This window comes from Rattus norvegicus, chromosome 8 (assembly GCF_021556685.1).
Source record: "Rattus norvegicus strain SHRSP/BbbUtx chromosome 8, alternate assembly SHRSP_T2T, whole genome shotgun sequence".
In the NCBI taxonomy this organism is placed as follows: Eukaryota; Metazoa; Chordata; class Mammalia; order Rodentia; family Muridae; genus Rattus; species Rattus norvegicus.
Genome location: NC_141541.1, coordinates 92,602,847 through 92,620,156, shown reverse-complemented (window position 1 = coordinate 92,620,156; position 17,310 = coordinate 92,602,847). Strand labels below are relative to the sequence as shown.

General features: G+C 42.2%; 1 protein-coding gene across 2 annotated transcripts in view; it reads right to left on the bottom strand.

The window, feature by feature from the left end:
* Positions 1 to 17,310, bottom strand: part of Bckdhb (branched chain keto acid dehydrogenase E1 subunit beta) — a 187,001-nt gene that overhangs the window by 168,306 nt on the left and 1,385 nt on the right. For both annotated transcript variants that reach the window (NM_019267.1, XM_087560759.1), the window contains 2 exon segments: positions 6,802 to 6,870; positions 8,204 to 8,281. In NM_019267.1, coding sequence (NP_062140.1) covers positions 6,802 to 6,870; positions 8,204 to 8,281 — 147 coding nt within the window.

The window sequence follows — 17,310 nt, the reverse complement described above, 5'->3', positions numbered from 1 at the left end:
AGATGAATAGAATTTGTCCTTTTGGTGAGTGTTACTTTATGTTAAATCTCTCTTAAAATATTGCCAGGCACAGAGGGGCAAGTCTTTAATCCCAGCACTCAGGAGGCAGAGTCAGGAGGGTCTCCGTGAGTTTGAGACCCCGTTTTAAAAACCGAAGAGAAAAGGAGGGAAAGAAACCGATGTATTTGTGCTGTCTGTATTCATTCGTTCCTGTTTGTCTGTGGTGCTGAGATTTTATCCCAGGACCTCACTCTTCCCAGGTGAACGCTAACACTAAGCTCTCCCCGCAGCTTTATCTAAGGTTTAAAGCCTTGTATTTACTGTTCGCTGAAGGAAACGCACATGCTCCCCAGTGATCTACAACTAAAGCGGACAGTAAATTGGAAAGGTTTTACACCAAAGACTGGACTTGAGTCAAACAACTCTGAATACATAAAGTTTTTTAAAAAGTGAAAGAATCAAAAATACGTATAGCATACAAAGTAGCAAACAATACTCCCATCCACTAAAGGTATCATCATCAAGAAAGACATACGGAGGCCCGGGGTCCAGGTCTGGGAGCTTAGTATAGCAAACCCATTCCTCAAGGAACCTGTGACAACGTCACAGCCAAGGCATGTCATACCTGAAAATACAAAAGACCTTTTACCATTTAACATACGTCTTTCCATAAAATGCAAAGCCTCGCTCTTCTACTCCTAAATGGCCAAGATCTGAGTCAGTGTTGTGCTATGGGCAACCTCTACCTGGTCATGCGGATCTCAGTGTCGCTCCCGAGCTCCTGTTCACTCACACTGCAAAGGTTTGAAACCCTGCCACCATCAAACAAGGCTGAGGAAAAACTGGCTTAAGGGCATCACATTCTGAGTGATGCTTAAAATGTCAAAAGGAACACCTGTCTGCGGCTCTAACATTTGGTGTTTAATCAATTAGGAGGGAAAAACAGTGAAAATACCAGCTGCCAACAAAATGGCTTAATGCACCAGGAGAACCTGTTTGGGAGAAAAGCACAGAGTTCTCAGACTTTTTAAGATGAACTTCTGTTAGCTGTCCCTCACGCCACAGACAATTCAAAAACTTTAAGCTTTGCTAAATTAGAATTCCTTTCTTTTCTTACTCTTTCTTCCTTTCTGTCTTTCTTCTTTCCGTTCTCTTTGGGTTTGTTTTGAGACAGGAACTCATGAGCCCATCTATACCAGGTTGGCCTCATATTCATCGAGTGGCTTTAAACTCTTGACCCTACTGCCTCTGTCTCCTGTGCCGGGATTGGTTTGTCAAATTCTGGGGACTGAATTCAGGGCTTCCTGCATGTTAGGCAAGCACTCTGTCAACTACGCTGACATCCATACATATAAGTCCTCTAGCTCCAGTACTCTTTATATGTTTTTCTCTCTTACCCATGAGCTAGGGGGTGGGGGCGGGGGTATCTCACTATATAGCCTTGGCTGACCTCAAACTTATGATGTATACCAGGCTGGCCTCAAACTCATAAAGATCTGCCTGCCTCAACTCTGCCTTCTAGGATTAAAGGCGTGTGACACTCACTACCCTGGGCTAAAAACTCTTTACATTTTTAACTTCTTTATAGAAAAGAACTGCTGGTCTGCTTGCCACTGGGCACTCAGGATGGCTCACCTCTCAGGACTTCCATTTCTGTGGCTTTTTGTGAGAGATGAACAGACAGATCAAGGCTTCTCAGCCTCGGTACTGCTGAGCCAAGAATCTCTGGGATACACACAGTCTTTTCTCTCCAACTCTGATACCTTATAAAACATTAGCTCATCTTATTAAATGCTGTCTGTTGAACCATTGTTCAGAAGTACCGTTAAGAGAATACTCACTTAACCTTTGAGAAATTAAAATACGGTGGCCACTTCTGACAACTTGAATTTTAGTAGATTCTAACGTGATCATTTGTAATAAAAATTGATTTTTAAAAAATCAACAAAGCAAATAAGAAAGTCAATATAAATGAAGCATAGATTAGCAAGATTTCATCTCATTTCTGAGGGTAATTCCACCAAATGAACCAAAAAGGTAAGAAATTAATAAAACACACGCACAGCTCAATAGGACAAACAAATCATATATTCCATTTCTCCAGAGAATTTGTATTTTTATAAGGTGTTTTCCTTAGCAAAAAACAAGCTTCAGTTTTCTAGACACCAAACCCTCATCTCACCAACCGATGTCCTAGTGCAGGGCTGACACTAACTAAGTCCAAAAGCAAAGCTATCAGTCAGACGAGCCTTTCGGCAGCAGGAATGGAGAGCAGGGGGCCATTTGCTATGTTGACAGACAATATTAATGTCATTATTCAGAAAAACGTGTGAGACCTGTCAAAAAGCTATGCATATGCCCCTCAGGTTTGAAACTAATCTGAAAAAGTCGCTTCTTAAAATAATATCCAACAGTGCCTAAGGTCATTCAGGGAGCAATGCATGAGGGGGACTAGAAGAAAGCAGAAAGGATTGCTTGAAAGTGTGGAGAATAGTCCGTGGGGTCTCCTGGCCTTCCGTCTCCACCCTACCAGTGAGGACAGAGGCCAAAAGTCAACTCACAAACAGGCACATCGCACGCAGATGAACTTTCTCTCTCTCCTCATGATTGTCCTCCTTCTCCCTCCCAACTTCTACGTCCTAAAGTGTCTGGGTATACAGTTCCAATGATGTTTAAAGAAGAGAGCAGCTAAGTGGTTATATTAGCTCTCCCGAGCGGCCATGGCAGCCACACATGTACAAAGGAATGAATGCAGTAATGGAAAACCCCCGGTGCCTGAGAAAAGGCAGATGTCCGGCCGGGCAAGAGACTGCTTCAAGTTCTCTTTCTCACCTAAGTTTCCTGCAATGAGTGGGCCAAAGTGCAGAAGCACAGCCCAGCAATGTTTATAGCAGTGCAGAGTACTGTGCAGATTGTAGCTTTAGGAGTTGTTTGTGTTTATGTAGGAGGGGCTTTGGGTAGAGGCCAGAGAACTGGAAAGTGGGCCAGGGGGGGCTGGGGGGGGGCTTCTGGATGGGTGGGGAGTGTAATAGAAGACATGGGTATAAAAGCAGAAGTGAGGATTCTGGTGAGGGAAGGTTCAAGCAGGGACAAGGACAGGGAAATGGGAGGCCAGCAAAGGTGGGGACAGCATCCTCCAAAACTAGGTGTGTGTGAAAATGCTGCCAATAAGAAACCTGTTATTTTGTGTGCCACCTTAACAAACAGATTTTTAAAGGAAAAAAATTATGGATACGGCACACCTCTCACACAGGGTCAAGGGAGACTGTCGCATACACAAGTGACCGTCAACAGAAGAGTACACCTTCCCTCAAACCAAGGGACATAGACCACTCTCTCCACTCCTGCTTCCCTGGAGGTGTGCTAACTCCATCCGATGCTGCTCTGCGACAGACCTCAGCGCCCACCGCATTTAAAGCTGCCATTTAGTACACAACGAGTTGCTAGGGACATATCATTCTATTGCTTTTCATTTCCAAGGCACTCAGTTTGTTCTATCAAAGGACAGGGAAGGCAAAGAGAAATAGTTTGATGCTTTTAAATTTCCATTCATCCTGGCCATCTGAGTACAAAACAACCCTGTAGCTTTCGGTTCGGCGTGGCCTCTAATTACACGGCCCTTTCACAGTATTACGAAGCAGTGTGCAGCTTTCCAATACAACTTCAGTAAACCTGCAAAACTTCTGTCTTTACCTCCTGACTGATGCAAAACGCTTGGCCACAGCTCCACACCAGTACAAGGCTCAGCTCTCATCGAAAAGCACAGGCTGCCACCTACTGGCCATGAGCCTTCCTGCACCATACACACAAGGCTTCCCAGAACAGGAAGCCTGGGTATCTTGGTCTGCTTTCTATTGCTATGATAAAACACCGTGACCAAAAGTATCGACCGGGTTGTTTCACCTTACAGCTGAATGTCTGCATAAAGGGAAGTCAGGGCAGGGACTCAAGGCGAGAACCAGGAGGCAGGAACTGAGGCACAGACCGTGGAGAAAATGACAGGGGCATTTCTTAGTCAAGGCTGACTCTTCTCAGATGACTCTAGCTTGTGTCCAGCTGTTGAGAACTAACAGTCAGCTCATCATAAAAAAACATCGTCTTCAACTATAGTATTACAATATTTTTAGTTTATATAAATTATTTTAACTTCAAAATAATGGTAATAAATGTTTATGTGAAACCAAAAAATTCCTGGAGTACACTCAGAAGAGCAGAGTATTTATTTGAGCTTTATGGTTTTGTTTCTGCCCTTTCTTTTTTTCTTTTTCGTGCCATGAACCAGAAATATTTCTGTAAGTGTAAGGAAAACCTATTTTTATATATATTCTCTCCAGCATCCACATTACCCTTCAGTTCTGAAAACAGAACTTGGTCACAGAGCAGTAACTTAACTTTCCATCTCCATCAGATTCAGATCTTTTGAGATTCGAACGCAGACCCCCACAGCACCTTTTCACCCTGGTGCTATGGGTTACTCTGACACAAAGCTCAAGCTAAAGATGTGCAGATGAAAGACCCTGAATCTGGGTGTGGACTCTGCCACACTTTCATGCTTCCCTACGCATAATCTATAGTACGCACCAGGCAATTGTGATTCAATGTCTGTCCTGAGAAAGTTCTGGGGAATGGCTGCTCCGTTAATATCTAGTTATGTGCTTACTGGTGTTTATTTACACGTTTTCTGATCATTATTTTCTGACCTCACACATCCTTCCTTAGATCGTTGCTTTCTTCGTTACATTCATGTATAAAAGTACACTGCAACCGAAGTAAAATCATCTATGGCATTAGACTGTAGTCTGCCCCATTCTTTAAGGTCCTCAAATCGCAAGTCTCGCAGACAGATCTTCATAGGTCGGTAAAAGCTGACAGTCAACAACTGTGGGACTCTGAAGTGACGATTTGGGGTAGAAGAGTGAATCTATGGCTCTCGAGCTCAGGGTAGAGGTATTAATTAGAGGAAGAAAGTCACAAGCTGCTAGGACGTCAACAGGAGAAAATATGAATAAAACGCCCCAGGCAGAAAAGATTCGGTAAAGAATCACCCGTGTAACCTTGTGAGAAGAACCAGGAAAACTCTCCCCAGCTTAAATACATCACTGAATCAGTGGGAAAGGGACTGCCCTCAGCGTGCAGCTGTACCACACAGAGAAAATACCAAGTTGTAAAAAGCATGACTCTGCCCTTTAAATATTAATATGTATAAACCTATTCAGACATGCTCCAGAGGTGAAATATTCAGATGTGCCCGGTGATTATCTCTGGATACCTGAGCAGTGTTTTCTCTGTCTTCCTAGCTTCCTGAAATACATAGACAATGTACACTCATCTCCCTAAAATCAAACATATAAAAGGTTTTTTTTCCTAAAGATTTAAAGTTTCTAAGAGTCGGCAGTACAGAAGACAGCTTTAACCAACTTCTTCCGCCTCTCAAAGGCTGACAGAACACATAGCCAGGAGGGTTGGAGCCCTCTAATCAGGAAGAACATACTTCCACATGGAACTCCATACCCCGGACCTCAGGGATGGTGCAATAGGGAAACACTAATTTTGTTACAGCTCTTAACCGCCCCTGCTGCCCATTCAGAACATACCTGAGCATTCTGGGGCAGAGGCCACTGGCAGATGACTGATAACATCCTTCTCCTAAGCCTGAATGTACCTGCCTTGCTCTCTCTGAGATTAGGCAAGAGGGAATGAAGAAATGAAGCATGGGGCACTGAAAAGGCACCAGTAACAGGAAGAGTAGAAACACATTCATTAGCAAGTCAGAGGGGTGAGCTTCGTCAGAACCAAAGCAAGCTCGGATGGCTCTACCTCTGAGTGAAAGGACAATGCAATCGGCATGTAGAAAGGAGGTCTGTGCCTTGCACAGACTCATAGGAGGGGCTACAGGCTCTAAGTCCTCTAAGCAGAGAACACTTCACAGCACACAGTAGGCTTTTTCTGGTCATCCCCAGGTTTTAAGTCTGAGGTTTCCCAAAGGAAACTAAGTGTGGCTTCAAGACTGAACCATAGGACTCTTGCCTGAGCTTCCCTACGGACTGGCCAGATCTCCACAACTGTGTAAGCCAATGCTGTTAATAGAAAGTAATTAAGACCAATGTCTTCATTAGAGTTTTCATTGCCATAAAGAGACACCATGACCAAGGCAACTCTTACAAAGGACAATATTTCATTAGGGTTGGCTTAACAGGTTCGCTGGTTCAGTCCATTATCATCAAGATGGGAAGCATGGCGGCATCCAGGCAGACATGTGCTGGAGAAGAGAGCTCTACATCTTGATACAACTGCAGCCAGGAGAGGACTGACTGTCTCCCAGGCATCAGGAAGGTCTCAGAGCCCACCCCTACAGTGGCACACTCCCTCCAACAAGGCCACACCTCCTAACAGTGCCACTCCCTGGGCCAAGCCTATTCAAACCACCACAGCCACCAACAGCAACAAAATATCCACTCTTACTAACACAGACCAATGGGCAGAATCTTGAGTCAGAGACGACAGAACTCAGCTTGACTATAGCGAGTGACAAGAGGAAGAGGTCCATGGGTAGATCCATGTTGTATGTTGTGAGCTGTTTTGGCGTTTTGCAATTTGTGATACATGTAGAGTACACTACGTTAGAAGATTCCAGCTAGAACAGGTTTGGAGAAACCTGGGCCATAGAACTCGGCAGGATGTTGCCAAAATAAAAGGAACCCAACCAAACAATAATACAGCAATGGCACAGACGTGTCTTGTATTTTCAAGACCCTTGAGTAAATATTCTACTAAATGCTGTTTACATAGCTAATAACTTACCATATTTGTCTCGTAAGCCAACAGTACATCGGAAGACTCCACCAAAGGCAACGTCCTCACCAAATATTACTGAAAAATGATTGTTCAAAGAATATATTTAGTAATCCCCAAATAGTAAGTCGTGAGAAATAAGGAACTTAAACATTTTGATTCGAAATTATGCATACACATACATACTCGTATCTGTGTAATACAAAAGTGGCATACACATATACACACACACACACACACACACACACATATATATATATATATATATATATATATATACACACCTGTTTGCATAAGTCATACATATGGGTAAATATATACATATAATCCTGTGTATAATATATATATATTATATATAATATATATACACACACACACGTAATTATGTATGTGTATACAAAGCCAACCAAGCTTTAAGAACTCAGCAAGACCAAGACATTCAGCAGTTAGGCTAAGAGTGTAACTTGCAAAGGAAAGTGGCTAACGACGTCCTGGAACTCTAGCTCCAGAGCAATCTGACAGCTCAAGCACCCCTAGCCTCCATGGGTACCTGCACTCAAATGCACATACCCACGTATAACATACACATAACTAAAAACAAAATGAATTCTAAAAATTAAATTACTTATGACATTGTTCCAAAGATGTGCTATGCATACACTAGCAAATTTTTTTTTCAGCCATGGGGAAAATTGAAATTATGACACTGGCCGGAAAATGGGTGGGACCAGAAATCATTACATTGGTTAAAATAAACCAGACTCAGAAAGATAAAATAAATACCGCCTGCTTTCTCTCATATATAGAACACATGTGTGTGCTTGTGCAACCAGAGCTGTTATCATGAGAGGACTGAAACAGACCTTAAGGGAAGGAAGAGGAGGAGAAAGAGAGGAATAAAATTTGACATTGAAAGAAGAATGGGGACAAGCTAAGTAAGCAAGGGGAGAGTGGGTGAGGGGAGGAAACGCATCATTACAAACTATGACACCTATGTGTGACAGTGCCATAGTAAATTCCACTGCTCTGATGGCACCTTAAAAGATGATTTTAAAAACAGAAATACTAAAATTATTATTTTAGAAAATATTAACAAGTTCAGTGTAAAAACAACCAAAACATATACAAATCTAATCTTTATGCTGTATTTAAATATCTACACAAAGCAGTATTTCCTGGTCTTTCCTATACGCTAAGCTAATGGGAGTAGCCAGTCAGTGTCAGTGAGAAAGCAACATATAATAAGGGGCCACATGTAATGTGAAGGGCAAGTTAGCAAAGATATACACGATGATCAGAAATGAGTCCGATAAGCGTGTGTTAATACTGCAAGAGGATCCTTTTGCTTTGATGATCTGCTCAGGTGTCCAGTTCTGGAAGGAACAAGGCCACACACATGCATTAAGTTTACCTGCAGTAGGGTCTTTGGCCAATGAGTTATCCAAGGCACTTGTTATTGACTGGAAGAGGTTCATTTTCTGAGTTTGCCCTGTGAAAAGTAAAGTTATATTGTATCAAAACCTGTGACACGTGGAAAAAATGACCAGTTTCTTAACAGTTGTTATAACAGGGTTTTCGAAACAAAATGAAATCACAGGAATTTACCAAATGATTTGCAGAGATCTCAGATCTATAAAAGATGCACATGCAGGAAGCCTCCAGCGGGGGGTGGATGAAGTAAGCCCTAAGTTGCTAAACAACGTCTAGAAAAGTAAGCAAATGGAGAGAAACAGCCAAATGGTGAAGGGTCTGTAGACAAAAGCTACAACTTCCGGTAGAAAAGGAGGGGAGCCAGGCAGTGTTGGAAGAGAGCACCCTAGACAGGTGTTATGAACCAAAGGTATAAAGAACACACATGGCCAGTGCCTATGTTTGAACGGGTGACAGTACCGAAAGGCCACAGCCCATGAAGCAGTAAGGAAGGCCAAAGATAAACTCTGGTGTGCAGGACCAACCATTGGTGCTAGGAGAATACTCTGGTCTCTTCCGTAAACATATCAGCCAGTCCTTCCTATTCTCCTACTGCTTAAAATGCCGTGCCTGTCTCTGTAAAGTCCTTGGGAAGGAATATATGAGGCAATACAGAGAAAGAACTTAAGATGGTGTCTCATAAACCAATGGTGCACTGGAAGACTCTGCCAAAGGCAACATTTTCACCAAATATTACCAAAAAATGATGTTCAAAGAATATATTTTGCAATTCCTAAATGCAGAGGGAAAACTAGCTGTCAATGGTTAGATCCAGGTTTGTTCATGACCCTCTCAAGTTCATCAAAAGCTTTTTTGGACAGAACTCCTCATGTAGCAAATTAAGAATATGTATGATTTCGGAGCTTTGAACTCAGGCTGGCCCAGGCCCACAGTCACCAGAACTGTAGTCTAACTCCTCTCCAGCAGCATTTAGAGCACAGACAGGCTTCACATGAAACTTCTGGTAAACAGTCCAGGCCTTACCTTGGCACATTATCTACTGACAACTCCTGCTCCCACTCTAGCCACTGTCCCTCTAACTTCCATGCTCTTTAATGTGAACTAATGCAAGGCACAGTCAAGGTCTAACAGCCAGCATGGGTCCTAACAGCTCCTGCTGTTGGCTTCGAACCTGACCATGAGGTGCTGGTCACTCACCTTTTCCTCTTCTTCGTTACCCCACCAGACTCCACCATCTTTAAACCTTCCACTGTTCTCTCAGCCTGACCTCTGGCATTCTGCTTGACCTCAGGTATCTCTGATTGCTTCACTACTGACGCCTGCCCAAGCTTCAGGCCTTGACAGTGCCCTGTCAGAACACCCTGCTTCCTTCCCTCTGCATCCAGAATATTGCCTTGTTTATACTCTTGTTTCTGGAGACAGTAAGAACTCATTCAGGGGCTGGGGAGATGACTCAGTGGTTAAAAGCACTGGCTGTTCTTCCAGAGGACTCAGGTTCAATTCCCAGCACCCACATGGTGGCTCACAACTGTCTGGAACTCCTATTCCAGGAGATCTGACACCCCTACACAGACACATGTTCTGAAGGATCATCAATGCACATAAAAATAAATAAGTTAGATTTGAAAAAGGAACTCATTCATTCAGTATCATTCTATCAGCCATGTGGAAGCTGCTTAATAGCTTGCTCTCTGACTTCCTTATACAAGCCAGGTCCTCCCATTCAACCTTCCACAGTTAACAATCAAGAAAATACCCCCTCAGGCTGCCCTCAGGCCAATCTGATTAAAGCAATCCCCCTAGGCTGTGTCAAGTTGACGGCTGACAAAACATAACCGTTTAGGATAAACATTTTTCCTAACAAGAATAACATGCTCTCTCCTACTTCATACATGTAATAAAATAATATTTCTGCTTATTAGGGTTTTTATAGTTAAGAGCCTAGGGAGAACAAGAACACCTAATCTCGTTTTCATTTCAGTTTTGCTGACCATTTAATAGCCAATGTCCCCACAAGACCTTTTCTTTTCCCAGAACTAGGGACCAAACCCATATCCACCTCCGAGCTCTGCCCGCAGCTCTCTGGTTGATAGCATCCCCCTGCTGCTCAGCAAGCCTTTACAGAAAAGGAGTAAAATCATCCAACACTGAGGCAGGAGGACTGTGAGTACAAGGCCATCCTAGGCTGTATAAGGAGCTCCTGAGAATGTCTTCTTGACACTGTAAAAAATTGCTTCACCTTATGGAAAACAATTTACGAGTTACTTATGTTTCTGAGTCAGCTCACAAATAATATTCTCACTAGTGGATATCTTTGCCAAACATTGCAAAGTTTAGGGCCGGAGTACTCTTTAGTACTATCCCAAGTTTATAAATGACAATTCTCATACATGACATCTCCCTTCAATTCTTTTTAAAGCTGGAGCCTATGCAGATGGTATAGAAGAAAACATTTTACTCACAGTCACAACTTTATGACTATAATATATAATATAGGCTTGCTTACAGCTCAATGACAGACAGCATGTCCAGCATGCCTGCTTGACCTCAATCACCAGCAAAAAAACCAACAAGAATAAAATAAAGTAAAAGACTCTATAAATCCAAGTGTGCCTGGCTATAAAAGCCAGAAGTCCAGTGTAGGGGAATATCAGGGCGGGGAGGTGCGAGGCAGTGGGTAGGTGGGTGGGTGGATGAGGGAGCACCCTCATAGAAGGTGGGAGGGGGAAGGAGGGATGGGGATGGGATACTGGATTTGTGGAGGGGAAGGGGAACCTGAAAAAATGGGATAACATTTAAAATGTAAATAAAAATTGCAATTTAAGAAAAAAGAAATTTAAAAAATCTGATGTCTTCCTTTATTGCTTTGTTGGGTTTTTTTGTTTGTTTGTCTTTGGTTTTGTTTGTTTTGTTTTCATTTGTCTTTTTGACACCACATGGCCCGGGCTGGTCTGGGATTCACCACATGGCCTCGAACTCACAGTGATCCACCTTACTCGGCCTTCAAGTGCTAGAAATGAAGACATGTGCGAACAGACCCAAATCCACCTTGTTTTTTAGGGTCTGAACTAAGAACTGAACTGAGAGCTTATTGGCTAGACTGACTAGCTGCACAGCTGTAAATCCTTCCTGTTCCAACCTCCAGAAATGGGAGTGTGATGATTTGTATATGCTTGCCCCAGGGAGTGGCACTATTAGGGAGGTGTGGCCTTGTTCGAGCAGGTGTGTCACTGTGGGCGTGGGCTTGAGCCCCTCACCTTAGCTGCCTGGAAGTCAGTCTTCCACGAGCAGCTTTCAGACGAAGAGGTAGAACTCTTGGCTCCTCTTGCACCATGACTGCCTGGCACTGCCATGCTCCCACCTTGAGGATAATGGACTGAATTTGTAAGCCAGCCCCAATTAAATGTTATCCTTCATCAGACTTGCATTGGTCATAGTATCTGTTCACAGCAGTAAAACCCTCACTAAGGCAGGGAGTATAGGCAATCCCCTGCCACAGGCAGCTCTTTAATCCCAGCACTGGTTAGGCAGAAGCAGGTAGATCTCTGAGTTCAGTGCCAGCCTGGTCAACAGAGTTCCAGAGCTGCCAGGGTCCTACAAAGCAAACCACATCATGACTCCTTAGAGAAAGTCCTACACAGATCATACTGGAATAATCCCCATTCCATGCACACCCACAAGGCCCTGCTAAGTCCTATCTCTGCCCACCTGAACTGTCCCATTACATCACTGGCCTGAAAATTCACCACTGAGTCATCTCTCAGTTCCATTATGTAAGCAGAACCTATACACACGAACCCCTCCAGCCAGAAGCTCCCTCTCACACCTCTGGGCACCTTTCTAAAACCTTGGCTAAACATCTTAGAGCTGTGACTGATCTATCTGTCTTATCCTTTCTTAGCAGTGGAACATTACTCGAGGGTCATTTGCTGCAGTAAGTGTTGGCTGAATTATACTCGTGGTTGCTATTTTCTGTCCAGACTTCAAATTCCAGGAGGACAGGGCCATGTCCATATCCAGAGCATCGAGCAGTCTGTGATCCAGAAAGAAGTGTGGAATGGATTAGTTAACAAGCTCACACATGTGCACAATTACAGGACCTTGGAACAAAAAGAGGCCAGGGTGTAATGTGTAACTCTCTGTAATGCGGGCAGTGCACACATAAGGCCAGAAAATGCTGAAAATTCACAAAATTAACAACCAGTCTGGAAAAATTTAGCAATGGCTATACTAGGAGCTAGTTCTCAATTACAATGGCTGACATGGTGACCCAAAAAAGAAGCTGCAATTATGGAAAACCGTAATTGGGCTAAAGGTGTTAATATCATGAAAGATCAATTGTTAGGTGAACGTCACACGCTGACTTACAAAAGCAGATGCAATTTGATGAGTCTATAGTTACACAATGTACTTTAGTTAAGAGGCTGGGATAAAGTGGAGGTACTGGGAAAGGTCTGTGTCATTCACAAAGATTACGAAAAGGCCTAGAAAGACTTCTACTGATTTCTTACATAGATTAATGTCTATTATAAACAGAGCAATATCAGATCCAGATGCAAGATGGGTATGACTTGAAACTTTAACGTTTGAAATGCAAATGCAGAGTGTAAAAAAGTTCTTACACCTTTAAAAGTTTGATCAGCACCCATGGATAATGGATTAGAACTATTGCTCATCCTGACCCTAATGACTATGTAATTGAAAAAGCAATGGCCAATAATCCTAAACTTCAAAATGTCTGTTGTTCTGATCATAGGAGAGAAAAGGACTTTTGAAAAGGAACTGTAGACAAGGGATTCCTAGAGACTGCCCCAGAAGGCCTCAGCCTTCCAGGATTTGTAGAAGGTGTGGTAAGGGTCTAATTGGACTAACTAATGCAAATCAGCAAAAGATATGTGAGGTAATCCCTTGCCAATGGGAAACTCCCAAGGAGGTTCACTCATACTCAGATAACCAACAACATGAACCAGATAACTCCTGTCAGCAATCCACAGAGCAACTAGAGAAAACTCAGCTAGGTACTGGGTATCTGATACATGCTACAGAAGGCAACACTACTCTGGCAATAACCACAAGGAGCCAGGCACAAAAGGGCAGAGAAGCTCCAGTTGATCTAACGAGAAGTTCTAGAGGTGCTGGGAAACTAACGGCCCTACCTTTAAAATGGTTAGCTGACAAGAATATGTCAGTTAGAGCAATGGACTTTGAATGGCGGAAAAAAATACAGGCACTTGAGCAGCAGGTACTATAGCAGCTGGAAGCTTAACACATAAAACAGTCTATAAGTCCTTGGAATCTTTCTGTTTGTCATTTAAAATAAATCTGGACTTTCAAAGACATTGACTGACCTAAGGGCTGGGAATAAAGTGATCAAACCTATGAGTCCATTACTGACTGGAATCCCCTTATCTTCTCTATTACCAAGAAGATGGAGGAGGGGAAGAGGGAGGAGGAGGAGGAGGAGGAGGAAGAACCAGTTTTAAAAACTGCTTCATTCCCTTTCAAGAGCAAGATAGAGAAAAATTTGCCTTTACAGTACTGACTTAAAACTATCCTCCACCTTTGAAAACATACCAACGGAAAGTTCTTCCTCAAGGAATGCTGAATAATCCAACTCTATTTTGTACAACAGCCACCAGAAATAATTCATAAACAATTTCCTCAATCCATAATCACTATTATATAAATGATATCTTGTTGGCCAATTCTGGTGCAAATTCATTCTCTCTAGAATGAATGTTTAATAGAGCAAAAAATATTTTACCTATTTGGGGTTTACAGATTGCTCCTAAAAAAAAAAAAAAAATACAGAGGAGACTCAATCAACGACCCAGGATTTAAATTAAGCCAACAAAAGATTCAACCACAACAGATACAGCTCAGAAGAGATCGGCTACAAACTAAACTATTAATGGCTTGCAAAAACTATTGGGCAATATTAACTGGTCATAGCCTACTACAGGACTAAGTACTCAAGAGCTGAGTAATTTGTTTCAAACGTTACAAGTCTGATTCAAACTTAAACATTCCTAGACAATTAACACCAGAAGTAGAGAAAGAGTTGACTCAGGCAGAGCAAAAGTGCAGGACACACATGTGGACTGCCTGGATCCCAAACTTGCCTTCAAGTATTCTCATTATGGATTCATGATGCAGAGAGAAGACAATATTTTAGAATGGCTCTCCTTAGCACATAAACAGAGTAAAAAGCTAAAAGCATATTGAAAAAGTTTCTGGTCTAACCTTGAAAGTTAGAACAAGACTTTGTCAAGTATCAGAAACAGACCCACAATAAACAATAGCACATTATACTCATGCTGGAAATCGCCTCGTTACGGGTAATTAATGAAGATTGGCCAAGAGCTTATAGCAATTATTGGGAGGAATTAACAACAATTTCTGAAAACCAAGCAACTCCAAGTCATAAAAAGAATGAACATGTATTCTCCCCCTTACAGTAAAAGGGATGCCCATTTCTGAAGTTCCTACATTTTATACTGACAGAAATAAATGAAAAATAGCAGGCTATAAGTTGGGAAATATAAGTAATTCAAAGCCCATATGCTCTGGTTCAAACATCAGAGCTATATACAATTCTTAGGGTATTATTGGATTTTTCTGAACCTATCAATGTAACTGCTGTCTTATAATATGCAGAGAGAGTTGTACTGCATAGAGAAGTTGCTGAACTTATTCCTAATAATTTAGTTAACATTATTACTCACACGGCTGCAACAGACAACTCGAGACAGAAATTATCTATTACATTCCACCCATATTCAACCTCATATGGATCGCCTGTTCCACTGACACGGAGAAATGACGAGACTGACCAATTATTAATAAGAAAAATGTGCTAAAGAGCAGCAAGCCAAAGAAATTCTTTATTAAAAGAAAAAGAAAAAGGAGTCCTACTTGTTCTTTGCATAACCAAGTTCCAGTACTGCTGGCAGTTACCCTAAGCATACCCAACGAAATGAAATTTGACATATGGATGTCCTCCACTTTGTAGAATTCCGGAAACTAAGATTTGTACATTATACCATTGGTACGTACATTTCAATGGGCTTCTGCTTTGAGTTCTGAAAAGGCCGATTCCGTAACTGTACACTTGTTGGAAATGATGGCTATCGTGCAGATACCCTTACGAATTAAGGCTGAAAAGCCTCCACATATACTTCCATTAAAATGATCGTTTACATATTAAAGCATAAAACATATTACAGGTATACCACACAATTCAATAAGTCAAGCAGTTATAGAACAATCTAATCATACCTTACAGGAGATGCTTAATAAACAGAGACGGGGAGTAAGAATTCCCAGAAGTATACTGGATACTGCTTTATTAACTTTAAATTTTTTGAATGCCAATGAGACAGGAACAACATCTGCTGAAAGACACTAGATTATAGAACTACTGAATTAGATCAACCTGTTTACTTTAAAGATGTTTTGACATCAAAATGGAATTCAGGAAATGTGTTGTACTGGGAAAGAGGTTTTGTCTATATTCCCATGGGTGATGAAAGGCGATGGGCTCCATCAAGATTGACAAAGGTCCTATCTGAGTAAGAGAAACTTCTACACAAAAAGCAGGACTCATGAAAGGAAGAGAGGCAGAAAGACAGCAATGCAAGCATACAGAAAGCTGACACGACCTCCCCCAAACCCTATGGGGACAGCTCAACAGAGTAGCTGAAAAAGGACAGATGTTCATCAGACAGGCAGACTGGAAAGAACGGATGGAAAAAAAAAAAAAAACATTTGCTGAAGGGCAGATGATCGGGACTGTAGTTATGAAGGATGATTGCATCAACGGACCCTCACAAGGATATTCAAACTGTTGTTTATGGGACTGTAACAGAAATGGGAAGGTGTAGAGGACTTTTAATCCAGCAACATGGCTGTTCTGGCATGGGATCACATCCAAAGACCTTCTGGGTCTATGTGATCCTGCTATAATGCAGATATGCTCTGGATTACAACATGATATGGCTGGAATGCAGTCATGCCCACAGTACATACCTTTAGTCCCTGTGACGGTTTACATATGCTTGGCCCAGGGAATGGCACTATATGGAGGTGTGGCCTTGTTGGAGTAGGTGTGTCTTTGTGGGCATGGGCTTTAATAACCCCATCCTAGCTACCAGGAAGCCAGTATTCTGCTAGCAGCCTTCAGATGAAGATGTAGAACTCTCAGGACCTCCTGCATCGTGCCTTCCTAGATGCTGCCATTCTCCCACATTGATAATGGACTGAACCTCTGAACCTGTAAGCCAGCCCCAATTAAATGATGTCCTTATTAAGAGTTGCCTTGGTCATGGTGTCTGTTTGCAGCAGTAAAACCCTAACTAAGAGAGAAGTTGGTACCAAGGACTAGGGTATTACTGTGATAGATCTGACCAAGCTTTTATTTGGCAGAATGTGGATCTTGGAACTTTGAGTGCTACCCTTTGAGTGGGGCTTCATGGGTTGTCTTAGTAGAAATAAGGAAGATTTTGTTGCTAAGAGTCTTCTTCATCCAACAGGATCATACCTCCTAATAGTGCTACTCCCTGAGCCTGAGTGAGGCTTGCAGAAGTGAGGACTTCTAAGTTTCAGGGGATGGGGACAAGACCAAACTCAACCCTGACTCTCACTACTGAATTCTACAGGTTGTCAAAACTCTACAGCATTACATTTTTTTTCTTTTTTTTTAAATATTTTATTTATTTATTATATATGAGTACACTGTAGCTGTCTTCAGACACACCAGAAGAGGGCATCAGATCCCATTATAGATGGTTGTGAGCCACCATGTGGTTGCTGGGAATTGAACTCAGGACCTCAGGAAGAGCAGTCGGTGCTCTTAACCACCAAGCCATCTCTCCAGCCCCCACATTTTTTTTCTAAATGATGCAAATTGGACTTGTATTAAAATCACAATTGCGGAAAATACAATGAGCTGGAAGGACAAACCTCAAAAGGTTTAGCAGCACTCACCAGAGTGAGTGGCACAATCACGTTTTTTTACTTTTTCTAAACTACGCCTTTTATCTGTACTATGCTTGTACCGTTTCTATAGTAACAACCTAGAGCCATGAC